General features: G+C 32.6%; 1 protein-coding gene across 5 annotated transcripts in view; it reads left to right on the top strand.

Annotated features, from left to right (window-relative positions):
* The window catches only part of LOC143240144 (peroxisomal sarcosine oxidase-like), a 43,644-nt gene that overhangs the window by 7,866 nt on the left and 13,079 nt on the right, over window positions 1-22,699 (top strand). For all 5 annotated transcript variants that reach the window (XM_076482088.1, XM_076482089.1, XM_076482092.1 and 2 more), the window contains 3 exons: window positions 3,576-3,724; window positions 4,715-4,931; window positions 20,826-21,008. In XM_076482088.1, coding sequence (XP_076338203.1) covers window positions 3,576-3,724; window positions 4,715-4,931; window positions 20,826-21,008 — 549 coding nt within the window. The remainder of the gene's footprint in view (window positions 1-3,575; window positions 3,725-4,714; window positions 4,932-20,825; window positions 21,009-22,699) is intronic.

Genomic DNA, 22,699 nt, shown 5'->3' with positions numbered 1-22,699 from the left:
TGCATCTTGCTAATGAGGCAAGCTAGTGAAAAAACACAGAAAAGAAGTGATACCTTATATTACAAATAGAAATCTCTTGTAGACAGACACTCACATGTGCACTCATGTGCGTGACCACAATTGCTTCAAGAGAAATAATTTTGAAAATTGAAATTTTGCACCTATACTATGGGACAATGAAGGTATTGTTACTTGTCCATGTGGGTGGATGCATGGACACTTTTACCTTTTTATGCAAAAAACCACCTAGAATAAAAGTATAACCATCATAGCTTCATAAAGCTTTTTTGCTTCCTCCACAGCCATCAAGACTTGGGCCAGGAGATTAACATTTTCCTTTTGAGAGGTGGATCTCTCTAACAACAATTGCCCATTCATCATGGTGTAACTGAAGATTGTCCTTCATTGGACTGGCAATACATGAGTTGGACTTGACAATATTCATTATGAGATACTGCACCATTTATCTTCTGCTTCTCTTGCAATTCTTCTGATTGTTTTCAACCAGATTTGACAGGGAATGTCTTTCTTCATGCTTGTGGCTGAAATATTATACAACCATTTTCTAAGCCTAGGAAGGATGCCAAGATTCCAATATTCTGTTGATGTATTGCTTTGACAAGCTGACTTTGTGAAGTCTTGGAGAGGATGGTTGATATTCATCTTGATTGGTTCTCAGAATCAACCTTCTCTGGCGGACTCAGTGTGGGTTTCGATGACAGAGCTCTACTATGCATCACCAAATTTTATTTGAAATATTGATTTTGTAAGAGAGAACATCTAGTTTGTATCTCTCTTGATCTTGAAAAGGCTTATGATATGACATGGAGATACAGAATTTTACAAGATTCTTCACTTTTATGGATTGTATGGCCATTTGTCCATTTCTATTTATAATTTTTATTATTCAACAGTCAATTCCAGGTCTGTGTGAATTCCACACTTTCTTGTTTGTTCTCATAGGAACTTAAAGTCCCTTAAGGCTCTCGTGAGTGTTACATTTTTGAGTATTAAGATCAACAACATCACTTGTCATCTTCCTTTGACTGTTGCAAACAGCGTATTCTTCGATGATTTCCACATTTCATGTTGATCATTAAACATGAGGTTTATTGATTGGCAGTTGCAAACTGCCCTCATTTGTATCGTGCATTGAACAATCACACAGTTTTTCTTTTTCTTCTTTAAAAACCGTTTGAATGCACTTTGATGCAAGTAAGGATTGCATTCTGATCCTGAGCTTCAGCTTGGTGATGATGTTTTTCCTGTGATGCCAGAAACAAAGTTCTTAGGTCTTGGTTTTGATCACAAGCTGACTTTTATTCCACACATCAAGCAGCTTCCTCTTAGGTGTACCAGAGCACTGAACATCTAAGTCCTCTTTTCCACCTCTTGGGGAGCAGATCAATTCTCTATGCTAAAGATCTATCATGCCCTCATAAGGTCTCTTGTCCACTGTTCAATTAGGCCTTTGACACTTAAAATGCTGGATCCCATTCACCATCAGGGGCTCCAGCTCTGCATGGGTGTATTATACATTTCAGTGGTCTAGAGTTTGTACAGTGAGTCCCATGAACCACCTCTCTGTCTTTGACATTTGCAACTCTCCCTGCATACACTGCTAAACTATGTTTCTTGCCACAACACCCCACTTGAGCTTGTGTTTTCTGTTCTTGTTGATCAGCTATTTAGGAAAAGACGAACCATTATTCCACCTTTTGGCCTTCATATCTAGGCACACATAACTGACTTGGATTTGACTCTGGACAGTATTTCCAAGTCTCATATTCAGCCCATTTTTCTATGGCATGTTATCATTCCCACAAGTGATCTTTTTCTGAGACACCTGAAAAAGGAGGATACTACAGACTGTAAGTACCACCTTCTCTTTGGCAAACATTTCTTGAACCATCCCTTCATAGCTATTTACATAGATGGTTCAAAGTCAGGTACCTCTGTGGGCTCTGCCATGCTTTATCACGGCTCATTGGTTGTGCACAGACTTCTCTTTACAGTTTGTGTTCACTGCCAAGATATATGCTGTCTGTCCTGCTCTGGATCATGTAGCAACTACCCAGTGCTTTGAGTGTACTGCTTACACAGTTTTTCTTAGCTGTCTGCAGTCCCTGGAATGACTTCATGTGACTATCTATTCTGTTCTTGACATTTTGAAATGCCTGCCCCAGTCATGTTGACATTTGGGAGAATGAGTTTGTTAACACTGCAACCAAATCTGTCTGCTCTTGTGCCATTACAACTAGGTCTCTTCCATATATGGACTACTCTCCTGTGATCAAGGCTTGGCTTCATGCTAGATGGCACTCAGCTTGAGGTGAAAAATATCCCAACAAGCTTTTCCAGATCAAACTTACTATTGCTTTTTGGCTGTCTAGTTTTGGCATGTGTTGTAAGGAGAAAGTTGTTTTTACAAGGCTCTGCATTGGATATAGATTTTTAACTCATTGTTTTCTTTTATGTGGCACTGATGCACTATAGTGTGGCCTTTGTGACACTCATGTTACAATAGCACAGATTTTACTTTCATGTTAGACATGTTTACACTCAGAATGTATCATTTACTTTGGATATTATCATTACTTACAGTGACATATTTAATCATGAGTGTTTTAAGCTTTTATGGGCTATTGGTTGTTTTTAGTTCAATTTCGGTGTTACTTTTTTCTGGGATTTCAACAAAACCACCAAAAAAGAAAAAGAAAACTGAAATCCCATATTTTAGCACACACTGTATTTACCTGGTTTACTTTGAACTATTGTATATTTGTTGCAAAATTTACTGTTTTTTAACATTTTTTGGGAATTATTTCATTTCTTCAGGAAGTAAAACAATTTGCTCTTTTACCAACTGTTTGGTAAAGAAAGCCTCATTGGTTTGTGCCATTAAACTCCAACCAATCTTGGATGTACATGTACTTTGCTTCAACCTAAATAGCAAATTCTAAAGGATATCAAACACATTTGTCAAGGCTTTATATATATACATTTGAATAACCAAAAAATCATATATAACTATATTGATACCATAGAATTTCACTATAATTTATTAAGCTTAGGAACTAAGATGTATTTTAATTTAAAGAAATATGAAATTTCAAGCAGACTAAAGACACAACCTGCCATCTTTAAATCTTGTTTTTCAGAGATCAAAATAGCAGCGAAAACCCATGAGGGAACATACTAAGTTGTCAATTGGTCATTCACATGTTATATACTGAAGTAAGTATAAATGAGAGACCATTTCCAAAAACTGAAAAGAGATGAATGGGGCCACTACGTTTGATTCAGTACATAATCCTAATCTCAGCAAAATAAAAAGATATAAGGTTCTTATTTTATATTCTAGCAGGTTAATATTATGCATCAGTGACTCTTTGCCATACCTGTGTAATTGAGATTTGTTTTGGGTTGTAAGAATGTAAAATAGTTATATTTTATAATGCATTATCTTCAGTACATTCAGTGCTGTTCAGTACTTACATTATATTATGTGATTGAACATGCAACACTTGTTGCTATTGTAATTTTTATTTTTCTATACTTTTCTCTTTATTTAGTTTCCTATTCCACACAGTCGAGGCAGCTCCCATGGGCACAGTCGAATAATTCGTTCAGCATACTCGGAGAAACATTTCAACAACATTATGCCAGATGCTTTTCAGATGTGGAAAGAGATAGAAAAAAAATCAGGAGAATCATTAATATTGTAAGACTGCATTCTTTTAAATAACATGAAAATATAATTTTTTATAGTGAGAATATCTTCTTATGAAAGTTTTGTGAACCATTTACACAAGTTGAGTGTGATATGTTAAAACAATTTTTAAATTACACCATGTCATTACAGTCTAAGGTGACTTATCTGGTGATGCTCTGTTCATTGACCAGACATCTTGAAAATAGCTCTGAAGCATAGTTTTCTTTACAGAAAGCTCTAACATAAGTCTTTCATGTTCAAAGTGCAACACTTCTTTCTACTTTTTTTTATTTTCATAATCCATATAGTATATGAAGATAATGGTTTCTAGCACCCATGTGAATATTCTACTCATAAAGAAATCTACAGGCACTGCATCTTGTAGCTTGACTAGAATATCTTTGTACGTATCAACACGAATGCCTGTTTTATCCTCCAGTTGCTTGATCTATGGACAGTTGAGTAACTTGAGAGCTCCTGACTTGTGTCACTTTGCCAGATGGAGATCTTTCTTTATTATGTTGTATAATGTTACTTTGAGCACGTTGACAGTTTTACCACTCATCTTTGTCATATTTTCTCACTTGTTACAAGACACTGATCTTTTCTTACCATGGCTTAGGTACATCTTTATGTAGATCTGTTTATAGATGGTCCTGAATCTCAAACTTGATCCATATTCTTTTCTTTTCCGATGTCAATAAGTTCAAAGGGTATTACCACCTTGGAATTTGTAAATTCTTAACTTGAACACATCTTTATGGGCCAAGTGTTTGAATATTTTGTGTCAGAAAAGGGTGTCATATACCCTTCCCAAAACTCAGTCACTTTATATTGGTATAACACCATGTACATAATGCCAAACAATGTTAAAATGTTGTTGTGAGACATTTCATTCTGCTGTGACTTGCAAGTGCTGTGTTTATCTCCTGACTTGTTTTTTATATTGTCAAGTCATTTTAAAATAACTCAGTTTTTAATTTTAAATCTTTCTTTAAGAAACACCGGATTGTTGTGTATAAGTAGACCTCCCTGCCGTGAAAGTGAATTGATTCTGGATAATATGATGAAACTATGCCCAGAACACACTGAAGTACTTGAATTCCAAACCTTTGAGAGAAGATTTCCAATGTTGAAATATCCAAAGAATATTAATGTTATCTTAGATAAAAGTGCAGGTGTTATCCGAGCTGACAGAGCAATGCATGCAGTACAGGTGAGTGCCATAAGTCCTTTTAAAATTTGTTAAACTTCTGTTTTTGTTAGGAAATAACAATGTTTTTTGTCAAAGCTCTTATATACATATAAATGTAGCAGAAAAAGGAAAGTGTCTTCCAGACAACTGCAAGTCATTTTTATATCGTAAGTTCAGTTCACTTTAAAAATATAGTTATACTAATAAAATATATTTTGCCTAAAATGCTGCAAAAACACACACACAAACAAAAACAGTAATAGCTTTACTTCTTCTTCAAACATTCAACCAAATTAGGCCATGCTAGTGTATGATTTGTTTTGTTTAAATATTTGTAGTATTATAATTTGAACTAACTTATTGTTTTTTAATATAAGGTATAAAGCATGTGCTTAACAAGCATTTTTTAGTTATAATTATTTCAGTTGTACCTATTTATTCTTTCCTATTTAACACCAATTTTGGTTTTTCAGTAAAAATTTGAATAACAACATTTTCTCAACAAAATAAATATACTGATTTGTGTTTTTGATAAAATATTAGAATATTGGTTGTACATTAACACTAGTTTCTGTTCTTAGCATGATAAATAAAATAGACTTGTTTGAATAATACACTTTTCATTAAAAGTTAAAAAGCAAACCAATATTCTGAAAGTCTTCCTCTACACTTACATCTCCACAACAGGCAGTTGCCATCCATTCTACAAAGTTTCAGCAAACCATTAGTTTTTAAATATTATGTTTAAATGTGTTCATGATGTAGTTGAAGAAGATCTACATATTGTTCTGAAAATGATAACTGACAATTTGATATTATCAGTAAAGGCTTTAATAATGTACAGTACAAGGTTGTATGGTAATCCAGTTATCGTTGTGGCATATTGAACGTTTCTTATACTAGACCCACTCTTTCAATTGATTAGGAAACTGCAGCCTTGAAGTCCTTTAATACATCTCTGTAAAATGTTTCTTATGTGTTAACTTGTATTTAAGTTCATAAATTGCTCATGCCAGTCTGTGCATCTGACGCTGTTGACTGGAAATGAAGTAGTGACAACATTTGCATGATGTGAATGGGAATTGTAATTGTAAAGATGAAGTTGAAATGTTTCTGTGTGGGCCACAAGTACAATTACAGGTGGATGATCAATCTCTGATGACAAGATCAATTCTTCAATCCAAATTGAACACCAGTTCTTGACAACAAGCTGCTCTTCCATCAAACTGATCATATTAATTAATGGAACACATTGCAAGTTATTCTAGTATGGCCATTAGGGTGCATCAGCGGATAAAGGATAAAAATTATAATGTCCCAATTTTTTTGCTCAGTTGTGCCACTGCATGAGAAAAGAACATAGACAAAGTTTCATTTCAATCACAAAGGATTTAGGGGTCATGCAAAGTTCACTATTTTCCTTAAATTTACCCTGCATTACATTGTTAATGGTAATTAAATTATTTAAAGAAATTATTTAATATTTATTGATTATACAATTAGCAAAAACATAAAAACTTCAAAGAAAAATTTATTTCATTGAAGTTTTATCTTGCCTTATCATATACTGAAATTGATTTTCGTTCTTGGTGCGGCCCTTTGCTGTAAACTGTTGAATTAAAGCTACTCCTCTTTCAGCTGCATCATTTGTCACAAAAAGTTTCTTTACTCCGTCCTTTCCTTGTTTGTACTCTTCGGAGGCGCTCCACTCTTTGGGTGGTAATGATAAAAATGTGCTACTAATATCTAGATGGTAGAAAATTTTCTTCGTTGCCGAGGTAAAGAAATCTGGAAGTTTTCTGGAAACAGCATTGCTTGCAGTATCAACTGTTAAACGTGGAGTTGGCCTAGGAGATCCTTTCACGGTATTCATATTTGAGACCATCTTGAGTTTGTCGCTATTCGTTACACCGTCATCATAGAGCGCAAGCCCAACTGCAACCTCAGATAAATACCATAAATGCCGATTCATTGCCTTTGTACCAACTTCCTTAATCATATGATTTTCATGCAATGCAAGTTCCTTGAGTATTGTAAGGTCCCTTCGAGCTGCCACGGAAGCATCCTTAGCTGTAAACCATGATAGCAAGTAATGTTTAGTTATAAAGACACACACATTGCTAAGTTTGCTGCATAAATGTGCTTTGAGTGAAACACGAGATGAAGCAGACTGTGGTTGCAGTCTACCAAACTCCTCTTGGAACATCCAAATTTTTAGAGAATATATTGCTCGAGCCATCCATCGTGCACGATGTACAACACCAGAAGTACGGAAAGAAACTGAACAACGTCCGTGTGGAAGAGATCCAAGAAAAATGACAGCTAATTCCAAGAGCTCTTTATAATCGTCCCATGGTTGATGAGATTGAAGGAGATTCTGACAAAATTGAATAATATCATCCTTCCAAGGCTGTATTCGGAGTGGCATTGCTTCTACTGCTGTTATGTACTTAGTTTTATTAATTTTAGGCCAACAATCTCTAAAGTTTAAAAACAAAGTAATATCTGGACTTTTTGATGTTTCTATCATGAGAGTAGAGAATACAGGGCTCAGAAGAATCTCCAAAATGTGATGTCTACAGGCAAGGTGCAAGAGCTTACGTTCAAGTAACATTTCAATCCTCAGACAGATGCCAGATTTGGATCCTGTATTGGTCGCCATGGTGTCAAAGCAAAGCGATTTAATTCTGTCTTTTACATTCCATTCTACTAAAACTGATCCGATCTCAGAAGCTACTGAATTTGCATCCCCACTATCAATCTTGGGCACTGAAAGAATCTTCTCTACACCCTCACCTGAAACTAAAATTGCCAAACATTCGATCTTCTCTCTGCCAACCAAGTCAGGCATCAGCTTACCATCCCAATGTAATGTCAAAAGAACATTTGGAGAAAAACTTTCCTTCAATTCAGCTGCTAGAAGAGTACGGTTAGTAATTCGTTTCCTCCTTATGGAACTTGGGCTAATGGTAAGATCCTCGATATTATGTCCAATATGAGCTGCAAAAGGAAGCAAAATTTGCGCGGCTTTTCGGTCACTGATCTGGATTCTGTCTAAAGCCCGAAGCTAGCCTTTCACTAATGCCAACTTTTCGTTTGGTTCCGGAAGCACGTTGTTATTTTGTGCGCATTGCGCAACCCCTAAATATTAATGTATTGGATTGATTTTTACACTAGCATATTTTTTTCATTGAATGGAATCAAATTATAAGCGAGCGACTGAGTGTCACAACTTTTTGTTTTTTGACGCACCCTAATGGCCATGATTAATGAGCTTACACAATCTTGAGTTGTTGGAGAAGAAGAGGTAGTATCAATAGTTCACTTTCAAGTTTTGACATATTGTGTTGCCTATTGTATATACAACTGTTGATATGACTGTGATAAAGATACATTGTGGTGGTCTTCTAGATTGCGTATGACTTGCATGAAGCTTATTGCAAACTACCTGGGTTTAAATTTGATAGTTTGTTACTCTTTGGAGAAATTGTGGTGTTTAAAAAACAGATCTTTCCTACAAGGGAGAAAGAAATAACAATACTCTCAGAGATTGTAACATTTTAGTGATCTAACCAGGTTTCTTGGTGAACTGATCAGTCTTGTAGTACGTAGGATCCTAGAGGGTACTGTGATTGTCTGCATCATCTTCTATTGAAACAACCTGATGGGATAAACTGTATCACTTCATTTTAATTAATGCCAAGTTAATCAGTAACTAAATCAAACCAAACGGGTGGTGAGTTTAGAAAGGAAGTGGCGTTGGGTTGAATGCAAAGTTAAGACAGAAAAGCGATATGAACATTTATTTTTGAATGCTGCTGATTTCAAGATTAGGTGACTAATGTTACATGTTAAATGTGCAGTTTCATATTTGGAGTTCTTTACTCAATGTTAGCCATAGTTTACATATGCATACGTAATAACTTAATGATCTGTGTATTAGTACTTTAATTTCATATCTCCAAGGTTGTTACTTATTGTTGTCTGACTGATATAATTAAGAAACTGTTTTGTTTCATAGTATAACCAGTCTGTTAGTTGTAACGGATTTACCATTATATGTGTATTTTAATACGTGTGTGTGTTTCAGTTTTATGCATGTGACATATATTGTTGAATGTGTATTGCACAAGTCCTGTTTGTTCTTTAAATTTGTAGAAGATTCTCAAGAGCAAGAATTAACAATATGTGGTTTATATGTTTTTCAAACATTGTTGATTTGGTCACTGATAAAAAGGTTGGTGTAGTTAGAGAGGAATTTAGACCTTTTATGTCTGTTGGTTCTGTGCATTTGACAATTGACACTGTTTGTCCCATACCCATTTGTATTTTACGTGAAACTGGGGTTACTCAGTCATTATTCTTAGAAGATGTATTTCCTTTAGATTAGAGTTCTGTCACTTGTGCGTCTGTTATTGTGCAGGGTATTAAGGGTGGTTTTATTAATGTTTCATTTCATAGCATTTATTTAATATCAGACCTAGTTTCGGGATCAGTTGTGGTTTTATTAATGTTTCTTTTCATAACAATTATTTAACATTAGGCCTAGTTTCAGAACCAGTTGTGGTTGGAGTGAGACCTACTTTGCCAATTAAGTTTGTATTGTAACTGTTGAGAAACAATTTGGTTGGTGAAAAGTTTTTGCTGAACTGAAGGTGGTTAGTGAACCAATCACTGTTTCATTTAAGGATGATGTTATTGAAGTGAATCTGTGTTTCCCTCATGTGCTGTGACTTGAGCTCAGAAGAAGAAAAAAAGTCAAAAACAAATAATAGACATTTGTTAATGGGATGATATTGTAGATTTTTTTTCATACATTTTTTTGGATCTGACAGGGATCTTCTGAGTAATCATCCTACTGACAATTATTTGGTGGGTGACAGTGATGGGTGTGAAGAATCTGGTTTAACTGGTGTACCTCTGTTTGTAAGAAGTAAGCTGAGCACTGAGCAGGAAAAGGATCTGCAGATCTCATCACTATTTATATATGCATTCCCAAAAGATAAACTGGAAAATGAGCAAATGGTTATTTTTTCAAAAATGGTGTGCTCATGAAAAAATGGAGACCATCAAATGTACCAGCTTCAGATGGCTGGACTGTAGCTTAGCAAATTGTAGTTCCAAAAGCACATCATTCTGAAATATTGAAAGTTGCCCATGAACTTCTCATGGGAGGTCACCTAGGTGTCAACAAGACATGTAACAAAATTATAAAACATTTCTTTCTAGCTTTCAAAGAATACCTGTCATGTGATTATCGATTGTGTTGAGCCAAAGAGATAACATTCGTGTTTAAGTACTTTCACATGCTACGTAATTTTGTTATCATAATATTAGTTGTATTAATTGTGTTATATATACTGTCATGATTTTTGAAATTGAATAATTCTTTGACAGTGTATTATATTGTTAATAAAATATATAATATTTAAGCTAATAGTTGTCTAATGCTAATTTTTAATTCTCTAAGGAGGGAGGTGTAATGGATTTACCATTATATATTTATTTTAATACCTACCTACTGTGTTTCAGTTTGATGCATGTGATGTGCGTGTGTATATATATATATATACACACACACACACACACACACACACACACACACATATGCACAAGTATCACCTGTTCTCTAAATTTCTAGAGGATTCTCAAGTGCAAGAATCAAGAATATGCGGTTTACGTGTTTTTGAACATTGTTGAATGTTTGAGAATCTCACCTTAAACCACATAAACAGGTGTGCTAACAAGAGATATTATTATTCATCAGCTACAGTCACTATACTGTAAGCTTTGGAAGCTATAATTGTAGTTAATACTTATTGATTGGAAAACTACTGAAGTTGACCAGGAAGATTTATATATATTTTGAACATTACAAACCATTCAACTTCATTGAATTAACCTTGAATGTTATTATTTTTACAACATTAAATATCTTCACAGGTAAAAAATTAGTGGCATGAGGCCAATCAAACTAGCTAGCTTAAGTAAGGTGTAACAGTATCAACTCAGAATTAACTTGCTTGTCATGGACCTGAATTGTAGATACAGTATTCAGTTCTAGAGCAGATATACAAGACTCATAATTGTCTGTAAGTTTGTAAAACAGTGGTATATAAACCAATATTTGAAATAACTATTTATAATAATCATTATTATAAATTATATTGTTCTGTGTATATTAAAATATATTTGTGTTAAGAAACAAAATTGTGTGTCAATCTTTTTGGTAAATATCATAAACTTAATACCCATTAACGTCTAATTAACTTCTAAGTTCAAATATTTGATTATTTGAAATTATAATATGCAAGATACTAGAATTATAAGTACAAATAATGTCTGATGTGTTTAATATGTAAATAACGTGTATCATAATATGGCACCATATATACTTATTTGGTGTATTTGTTACTGGTTCCATTTTCTTTGTGTAGTCACTACAACTTGAAATAAAAATGTTTTTAAATATTTTGGCTACTTATATGTGTTGTTAGTTATGTTGCTTGCCACGTCATTTATTAAAAACATGGTTATTGAATCTGCTGAGACATAAAGTAACACTAATGAATGATTCAGGATTGATTTTTGTGTGTATAAACAGTAAAAAACATTTTAAGTAAGTATTATACATTTTAGGTTAAAAATTCACATATTGTATAAATAATAATATTTTATAAGGTTTTTCGTAATGTTTTAACAAACTTAATGCTTCTTTATTTAGTTAGTAACTATGCATAACAGTACTAGCAGAGATAAGTAATTAAAATTTACTGTTAAATTATTATTTTTAGTTGTCTAAAAAAAATATGGTGGAATTTAAAGTTCGTTTGTTGATTCTTAGTTACCATGGAAGCTACATCTAACCTTCAGAGGCTCAATGTAAAAGAATTTGCCATTGTGTAACACTCAAATGTAAACTTAAAATGAAACCATTTGTTGTAATCTGTTTATTATTATCATTTATGCTCTATTATTAAAGACTAAAAATTTAAAAATTATTTTGATGGATTTTTGTTTAGCTTTTTTAAGCTATGTAAGGATCTCAAGATTCCTTTGAACTACCTTCCAATTGTTTTGGTGAGCTGTCTCTGTAAGATCTTAGAGAGGATGGTTATTGCTTGTCTTGTTTGGTTCCTCAAATCAAACAACTTTTTCTCATCCACTCAATGTGGGCTCCAAATACAGTGCTCTGCCATGGACCACCTGATTCGACTTGAAACATCAATCAGGGAAGCTTTTCTCAAGCGACAACATTTTGTTTCTGTATTGTTTTACCTTGAGAAAACTTATGATACAACGTGGAGGTGTGGTATCTTGCAAGACCTCCACTCGTGTGAGTTGTGTGGCATTTACCAATTTTTATGAAACGTTTTTTTAATGAATCGGCAGTTCCAGGTACATGTGGGTTCGACACTTTCCCATTCTTTCCCACAGCAAGTTGTAGCTCCTCAGGGATGTGTCTTGAGTGTCACACTTTTTATTATAAAGATTAATGCCATTAGTGGAATTATGTACTATAGTTTCAAATGGTCTTTTTTGTCAATGACTTCCTCATCTCATTTCAGTCATTAAATATGAGGTATATGGAGGGGAAGCTACAGACTGTTCTCAATTATTTACTGAAGTGGACCACAGCAAAGAGTTTTAATCTTTTCTCTCTCCAAATATGTTTGCATGCCCTTTTGCTATCAATAAGGTATTCACTCTGATCCTGAACTCCATATTGATGAAGTTGTGCTTCTTATGGTCCCTTAGGCAGTGTTTTTGGGGCTTATCTTTAACCATATTCAACACATCAAGCAGCTACGTGTCAAGTGTATGAGAGCACTGAACATTCTCCGTGTCCTCTCTTCCACCTCTTCGGGGGCAGATTGATATTCCATGCAAAAAATCTATCATGCCTTTATTTGATCAAAACTAGACTATGGATCTCTGGTTTATGGCTCTGGCAGGACTTCAGCCTGAAAATTTTCAACCCTGTTCACCATCAGGAGCTTCAACTCTGCACAGGAGCCTTCCTCACTTCTCCAGTCCAGAGTTTGTACACTGAGTCTCATGAGCCCCTCTGTACCTTCATTGTTTGCAACTGTGTTTAATGTATGCTTCAGAACTTTGATCTTTACCACAGCATCCCACATGGGATTGTGTTTTCCTTCCTGAGTGGGTCACACTTTTTTCATAATTAACGGTCTGCCATAATTTCTTTCAGCCTTCATTTCAGGTGTAGTTGGATGAATTGGGTCTATCGTTGGATGACATAGTAGTATCTACAGATCACCCCATCCCACCATGGTTAATTACTATCACCAAATGTGACCTTTCTTTGAGTCATCTGAAAAAGGCAGATACTCCCGATTGGAAATATTACTTTCTATTTGCCGAACGTCTTTTGAACCATCTTTCCATTCCCATTCATACAGATGGTTCGAAATCATATGACTCTGTGGGCTCTGCCATTGTATGTTGTGATTTGGTTGTTGCACACAGATCCCCTTTACAATTTCTGTGTCCACTGTCAAATTGTATGCCATTCCTCTTGCCCTGGATAACAAAGAAGCTATGCAGTGCATGAACTGTACTATTTATACTGACTCACTTAGCTTTCTGTTGGCCCTGGAATCGCTTCACATCAGTTCTCGCTGATATTCAAAACCAACTTGCCCATTTCTCTTTAACATCTACTTCTGCCCAGTTTTTCTGTATACCAGGCACTTTGGTATTCATGGGAATGAGCTTGCCAACACTGCAGCTAAATCTGTTTGCTCTGGTACTATCACTGCTGTACCTGTTCCATACAAGGACTATGGTCCTGTATTCAAGGCTTGGCTCTGTGCCAGTTGGCAATCAACTACAGTTGTTTAACACTTATGTTTGAATTTAACCGTTATTCATCCTAGCGAGTTATGATAATTAAAATTATGCTACAGAAAGTCTTATAAAACTAGTATTACTGTACTTTCTTTTAGTGGTGTACATTAGATATAAAAATTGGATTTAACTCTATTTGAGTTTTTAATCCAAAAATTAAACTTTGTTTTACCTTGATTCCTTTTTACGAATTTTAATAATTTTACTTTACTTTTAACATTTTACTGGATATTTGGCACCATAAAATGCTAAACCATGCAACCACTTGCACATGTGTTAAGTATTTGCACTCTAATTTTTGATACAGTATGTGTATTTTCACAAAATTTCGTTAACTTTTAATAGATATTACATGTATTTTGTATACGAAAATCAGATTTTGTTAATGAAATATTTTTGTTAAAGATTTGTTTGTGAAAATGGTCTGTTTTCTTATTCGTCTGAGTGCAAAATGATTTCATGGTATGATTAAAAACTTCTTTGTCTAAAAAATCTCAAATATTTTTTTGCATAATCTCTAAAACCTCCTAAATACATTTCAAATGTTTGTTTTCTGTAAATCTTTAAATTTTCTGTTATTTTCTATACACTAACTATGTGGGATCTGTCACTTGACCAACCTTGTAACTATCATAAGAAAAATTAGGAAATAAATATAATTTATACTATTATCATGCAAGAATGACAACATATTATAACATGAAAATACAAGTGTTTAAGTAGCTTAAGTCTCATCACCTTACATATTATTATATTGACCTTCCGGTCTGGTTACCAAACATTACATAGCTTGCATTGACGCAGTGCACATGTAATCACTTCAAGTATCCAGTGATGTAAAACTGACCTGTAGTGTTACATGTCTTGTCTATGTCCTAGTGGACTAGTTTTTGTGTAATATAGTTACATTTCAATTATTATACATTATATATTTGTATATAAACTATTACTATTTAGAGACTTATTTTTCTTAAAATACAGAACAACAAATTAAGAAGTAAAGCAAATAATTATCTTTTCTTGCTATGACCTTTGTGTTTGGATGTTGCTAAGCATTTTAAAGTGTTGCAAGTGGTTTTAGGTTTTGTATATACAGTTGAATAGTCAAAAAATCATAAATAACCACACTGATACCATAAAATTCCACTATAATTCATTAAGTTTGGTAACTAAGGTTTTTTTATATTTTCTAAAGTATGAATTTTTGAGCAGACTAAAGACACAACCTGTTTCCTTGAAAACTTGGATTGAAAGAACATGGAAACCTTTTCAAAGATTAAAATGGTGGGAAAAACCTTTCTGGGGACATTCCAAGCTGTTTATTGGTTATTCACATGTCATGTACTATAGTAAGAGTGTATAAGGGACTCTTTACAAAAATTGAAAAGAGTTGAACAGGGCCACTGTGTTTGATTCAACACATAAGCAACATCTCAGCAAGATAAAAAAGTAAAAGGTTCTTATTTTATTTTCTAGCTTTTCAATATTAGTAATTTGAGTTCCTAATTTGCATGAAATTATAGACTTAGTATTTTGACATTAAAAATACCTAATTTTAAATAGTATTGCATTCAACATACCACATGACTCACTAAAATCTATAATTAAATGTGTTATTTTAATATTTACTTTAAAATTGAGAAACTAACTCGTATATAATATTAAAGTTTGACTGATAATCTACAAATTTATTCCACACTCATTGACATAAACTTATAAAATAGTAGTTCAATAACATTTTGAATGCAAGTCAACAAATATGATAGCATGGTCTTTGAACCCTGGCCTGTTGTGAAAGGGTTAAGAAAAAATTATGTGGAAATCTCAGGTGTTGAGACATTTACGTGAAAGGATAACTAAAACTCTTTATTCACTTATCATTAAATTATAATGCATTTAAAATGCTTCAAGATAAATTTGATGATCTGCTTTGCCTGTTTCTGGTAATTCTGGAGAAGTATGCACTACTACAGAAAGTGTTTTCAGAAATATGAGAGTTCAACCTATCGCATGCATTGATGGAAATTATATTGGAAACAAAAGAAAATGCATTATTCCTCCAAGGTTTCCTTTAGTTTTGAAAGTGATTCTCCATAGTCTAGCAGGATAAGTAAAACATTAGAACCTTATTTTGATGGATCAGTAAGCATTTTCTTTTTAACCATTTTGTATTTGATTCCTCATTAAACACTTTTCTTGTAAATTTTTTCTTTCAGAATTTTGACTATCCAACATGCAGAGTAATTTTAATTTTGAGATTAAGTATTTTGTTATGTATCGGAAAACTTTCATATTTCATATCTGAAATCTTTATAACATCCAAAAAATTATAAAATGTTTTTTTAAGAAAAAAACCTTTTATCTGTAGATTTTCACAGGTGAATTGAAATTGCTGTACGTTTTTGGCAGGCTTGACTGATCTTATAACCACCATAAAAAATTAGGAAATAAATATAGGTTATGCTTTCTTCTTTCTAGAATGACTACTTATTGTAACTCAAAATCACAAAAGTTCAATCTAAATAGCTTAAATGTCATCATATTACACACACACACATATCATTTTTATCATATTGACCTTTCAGCCATTGCTGGCTGATTTGAAAGAACTTGGAAGTTACAGTGATGTGGCACAAATGCACTCATGTTACAATATCCAAGAATATAAAACTGAGCTGTACAAAGTGAACGTTTCTTGGCTGCATTTTTGGGAACTAGTATTTTATAATATATAGTCATGTATGTTCAGTTGTAATGTATTATATATATATATATATATATTGATATTTACAAATAAGTTTTTAAAGTTTTTTTTTTAAATATACAAGAGTAAGTACAACCTTTGTACTTAGTTCCTTTTAAGGTTTTATGTGTGCATTTGAATAACCAAAAAGTAACAAATTACTATATCAATACGATTATAATTTATCAAGTTTAGTATTGAGCTGTATTTGAGTCTAACAAAACATGAAATTTGGAACAGACTAAACACAAATTGCCAGCACAAAGATTTGTCTTGAAAGAAAGAGATGCTGCCATTATATTTGAAAATGCCTGAGAAAAATCATTTGTAAGATAATCTAAGATTTTAATTGGTTATTCACATGTTGTAGCTGGAATTAAGTGTATATCAGGGGCTGTTCACAAAGGATTATGTGTGTCTGCAAGTGACACTGTAATATGTCTTGAGGACATCCTTCACTTGTTTTGAGATGAGTAATAAGTGGTAAAGGAGAAGGAAGTAAAACATTAAACATTCCTGTGTGTGAAAAGGAAAAGACCTGAAATTACAAATTTAACAAAAGTCTGGAAAGGTATTATAAAAAAATTAAATGTTTTTTTTTCTCCCAAATTTTAATTCTTTCTTTGCATTGTACATTGATGGTTATGTCTAGAGTTAGTGATATGGTAAAGAAATTGAAAAATAAAATATAAACATTTACTTTAAAAACTTTGATATTTTTAAGAGGTTCAAGAGATTATGTAAGTAAAATATGAAAACTATGTAAGATAAACAAAAATATTTTTATACTTAAAATAAATAAATTATTCTGTACTTAATTTGTTAAGAGTTTAAGTGCAAGCAACTATAATAAATAAATTACATTTTTAGTAAAGCAACATAATTATAATAATGTTGTTCTTTGTGTAGAAGGTATTTATGATTTTAACAAAATCTTAGCACTTTTTGAGAAGATACATTAAGAAATCTTAGGGTTACCATATGTATTGTTGTAGAAGTTAACTTCACAGTTCTATATCTGCAAATTACATAAGCTTGATGCAAAAGGATTAAAAAAGACGATAAATGGGATATTAAACTTCATAGAATAGAAATCAAAGATTAAAAATTGAATCAGAAAGGCATGGGAATGATGAAATGTTATTAAGAACAAGAGCTGAAGACTTAATAACCAATTGAAATGCAGTATGCCACCAAGCTTGAAATAAAAGCAACTCCAATCACTGTTAGATACCCAGAACAATCCTCAGGTGATGATCATCTTTTCAAACTTAAGAAATTCAAGGTAATGAAAAACTAAAAAAATTTTTTTGCCCAAATTGCTTGATATGTACAAATAATTTCTTTCAGTAAAAACAATAGAATGATGTATCAGTTGTTCACATTGTAGAGCAAAATAATCAAACATCAAGGTAACTGAGTCAAGTGGCCGAATCACTTTATATGAGGGCAGCAAGTTTGTTGAAGAATTATCTGAATGTCAAGGATTATGTTTGTTATAAGACATTAGTATTAGGCCTGTTATATTTTTTAACACTGCATTCTTTATCTAATCCTTTAGAGCTTTATCAAGAATTAGAAGTGTTTATTAATATTATATGGTTAATACAGTATGGTGAGAGTACTATCATATAATCTCTAATTCTTGAAAATCTCTAAGGTACCAGATGAAGAATTTATTGTTTTGTAAAATATTAGAGACCTTGTACTAATGTCTTACAAAAGAGTAATTAGCTATAATCACACTTTGCTGGTTTGTAAAATGCATTCCCATCATAACAACAATAAGTATTATCTATACAGAACTCTGAAGGAAATGACTCAGAATATACATCTGGTAGCATTGTTACTCAGATGTATTCTCACAAAAAGAAGCTTGTCAGATTACCCAACTCAACAGGAGGTCAAATTTCATCAATCAACCTCCAGCATGACTGCAACACAATGAAGAATAAAAAAGGTGTCAAACATGTAAATACTGTTCACTATGGGCCAAGATTTCTTAAGTGTCCAATTTGGTGTTGCTCGTGTTCTGGGGTAAATTGTTTTAAGTTCATACCTAATACAAACATATAAAAATTGCCAAGTGATAGATGATGGACAGAGATTTCCAAACGTATATAATATGTTAAGTTTGTGTTAAATATTTTCCAACAAATCAAGGAAATAAACAATGGTAGAATGTTTAACTATCAAGTTACCAGCAGACAGCAGAAACATTTAATTTCAGGACAATAACACAAACACAAAAATATTACTCAGTCCTTTATTGTGATTAATTATTAAACATTTATGTTTTGGAACTTTATTATTAGATTATTAGCTGATGTGTCCCATTACTTGATCACATATAGAGATATCCAAAATAACATGTTACTATAATCATGTGTTCTCCATTATGGTTGTTTATTTTTAAAACAAGAATTACAAATTTTTGAGAAAATAAAAAGATTAGATTCTTAAAATCAATCTCTAAAGTATATAAATTGATTTGATCATACCTATAACACAGGTTATCATTAGATATTTTTGGTATGTCTGTTTGGAGCTTGTAATAAGATGAGTTTTCTTCAGTATGTGATTTCCTTCACATGTATATCCAGATTATGTCATTTTGTTATATTGTTATACATAACAGCCAAGACATTAGTTATTATCAGTAACTGAAAGGGTAAGAGTAAATTGCATTCTTTAATAAAAGTCATTGATCATGAAATTGAGTGAACTCCTGTAAATGTTCTCCTCTACTCCTGTTTTTGCTTGAGAAGAGAATATATATAGAATGAGTAATGCTTTTGGTGTTATATTTAGTTTTCACCATGTGCAGATGGTTAGGGGAGGGTAGATTTGAAATGTATATGTCATAAATCAACTCATTTTCTTGCAAGAAAAAATCCATTAAAGTGGAATTACATAACAGGTGTGTATCTCTTTAACTGTATAATTATCATTCAAATGGTGTCAGTGTTAGTACTTTTAGGTTTAAATAACTTGATATATGTGATAAATTACAAAGCTAAATCTGTGAGTGACAATTTGAGGTCTGTGTTTATAAAAACAGATAATTGGAAACATGGCGAGGTGCATGTAAAGAAGCTTACAGAATAGATAGAAGAAATTGTTTTAATTCAACTTCTTATACATGCTTTGCATGTTTTAGTATAGTGTCACATTATAATAAAAGTTTACATTTATGATCTTTGGAATTAGTCTAATACAAAATAACTGTTATTAGCCCTATATAGCTGAGTTTACTGTAGAAATGTAAAGGAGATAATATACATTTCTACTCCTGTATTTGCTAATATACAGAGGTGGTATGCATTTTGTTGACTGGTTTCATATTTGCATCTTTAGAATGGATGGTGAAAAAGGTTGGCAGCTGAACTATTATTACAGAAAGTAAGGGAGCAGAAGAGAAAATCTTTTTATAGTTTGTTTTGCTTTTCACCTTCGTATTTTCTAAGTACAATATAATCTTGTGAAGTAGAATGTGAAAAACTCTAATCATCTTCATTATGGTGTAAAAATATGACAGAATGTAGCTTCAATGCTTGATTTTTGCACAGGATTTTTCAATAGTTACATATTCAAGAACTATCAATCAAACTTGTGGGAAACAAATTGTTTTACAACATTTTCCAGATGAAAAATGGACACTTCAGAAATCCTGGCTCATATATAGTATGCATGTAGGTAAGAACCTGAGAATGTGTATCACGAAAACCTGTTTGAACAAAGTGCAACTTTAAGTTATTATACTAATTTTGCAACTGTAAGTACGCTTTCACTTTTAGGATTTTCTTTCCAGAAAAAAGAATAACTGTGAATATACACTCCTCAAAAAAACAACTGAAGAACTTGAATTTAATTTAATTCAATCAGGCATTACTATCTTTGAAATTATTTTGTCATAAATATTTCAAGTATAGAATGTTGAAAACATTAGAATATTTTACAGAAGTCTTATGCTGAAAGATTCAAATGCTGTATTTTATATTAAACAATCTTCTGAGCAACTCTGTTCTACAATTTCAACTTAAACACTTTAACTTCAGGTGGTTATTTAAAAAATGTGTTAGTAACTTTTTTCATGAGCTCCAAACAGTTTTACCTGGCATTACAACCTATTCTTAATAACAGTTTTTCAGAAATACCATTAAAATGGCTTGTTTGGTATTATTCATTCATATATGAAAGTTAAAAGCTAAGCTCAAAGAAACATTTTGGTTGAAATTTTAACATTAATTATTGATTATTATGTAATATTTATATTTTTGGTGCTATTTATCATCTGTCAGACATTATTCAAACAATCTGGAGGAATTATTCATGACTCTTGTCCTGTGGTCAACATTTGGCCAGGTCGAATAGTTACTGTTGTCACAAGCAAAGGGTCATTTCGAACCAGTTCTGTAGTTGTATGTGCTGGTCCGTGGACAAATAAAGTTCTTCATCATTTGGAATTAGTGCTTCCACTAAAGGTGAGTCAATGAGTTATATTCCTTCGAGTGATAGTCACAGAAGTAATTAGGTGGGCTCAAGTATCTGCCATTATGTCCCCAAAATGCCATTATTCTGAGTCACAAAAGAAGTGAATAAGTGCTTAAAGATAAGCCTAATTTTACACTTTCTGTGCGACAAAATATTAGGTAGAAAAATATTTAAGTGTCAAAATTAATGAAGCATAGGGAGTTTCAAATGTTAATGTGCAAAGATTTACAATTTAGTTTTAAAAATGTTTTTAAGAGTAAAAGAGAATTTTTTTTTTATCCCATATATAACAGAACTAAACCCATTGCTGTAGGAAGCACTTTTGGGAGTGGTGAAGCTACTGCCACAGCCAAACAATGTAATGCACACTACCAGCATGCAAAGCATATCATTTTGAGAGCTGTCTAAGCATGTCCCCGAGAAATTTTTGGAAATTTAATGCTATTAGATTAAATCTTTAGCCATTTTAACTACAAATACTACATAAACATAGCCTGATGTATTGAATTAAAAGCAGCAAGTTTTAAAACAGAAGTTGTAGTTCCTTATGCCACAAAAGAAGTGGTCAGGCCTTACCACTTCCTACAGCCCTGATACCTGCCCCCCAAAAAAAAAAAGAGAGAGAGACTTCCCATAATATTAAAAAATGGCTGTTTTTGTCTTTAATGATTTCTGCATGTTGCTGACCTGTCTCAGTACCTACTTAGAAGTTTAGTCTTTTTTAATAGTTTTGCTTCTTGGTAGCAGAATTGTTGATTTAAAGTGTGATAAATGCACTTTAGATTAAGTAGTGCTGCTGGGATATTATAAATTTGTACTTTTTATAGTTTTTTTTTAATCTTATTATTATTGGATTGCCTAAAACCTTATGTAATAAAAAGGAATGAAGTTCTGTAATGTATTGTTATCGTTTTGAAAAAAACGAACAAGTTGAAACTTTTAAAATTTCAGTGAGTATTATTTTTTTTACAATGGGAATGGGGGTGGATTAGCTGTGCCCTTTTTTTCTTTATTATTAGTTACAGAGTTTTTAAAGTACTTTTCCTCAGAGTTTGTTAAACCTTTTACATTTATTTTATTGTCAATTACTCAGGTAGAATTCTATTGAAAATAATGCAACATATCGCTTCTTGTGTCATTAGACTGTTCATGTGAAACTATAATATGATACTGTCAACAGCAACAGAGAACGCACACTGAACCAAGCCAGGTTGACCCTTGAACAGGAACAAAATGCAGAATTTATAAGCTTGTGTATCTTATAGTCTTAACAATGAAAATTCCCTAGGGTAATAAGATTGCAATGTGAGTCTGTAAAAACCTTTACCACAGTATATGGTTATAAACTGATCCAGTAAATATTGCAAGTGTTTATATGTTGTTCATCCCTCTGGAATGTGTGGAATTTAGCAGGAAATACTATACAGGCATGCAAAGATAACTGCCCAGTTTGTTAATTACCCATATAGAGAATGAGACTGATGACTATCCTTAACCCAGAATATTAAGGTGCCTATTATTGTAAGATTTATACAGTTAGAAATACTAAAAAATGAAAGAGACTGAAAAAGATCTGCCTTTAATGATGCAGTGCTCTTTGTTTTTGGGCATATATATATATATATATATAACTGTGAACAAGTTTAGAAAATTATAAAAAAGTAATAAATCTTATAGCTCA

The sequence above is a fragment of the Tachypleus tridentatus genome, chromosome 13 (assembly GCF_004210375.1).
Source record: "Tachypleus tridentatus isolate NWPU-2018 chromosome 13, ASM421037v1, whole genome shotgun sequence".
In the NCBI taxonomy this organism is placed as follows: Eukaryota; Metazoa; Arthropoda; class Merostomata; order Xiphosura; family Limulidae; genus Tachypleus; species Tachypleus tridentatus.
This window is presented reverse-complemented; position numbering and strand designations above follow the sequence as displayed.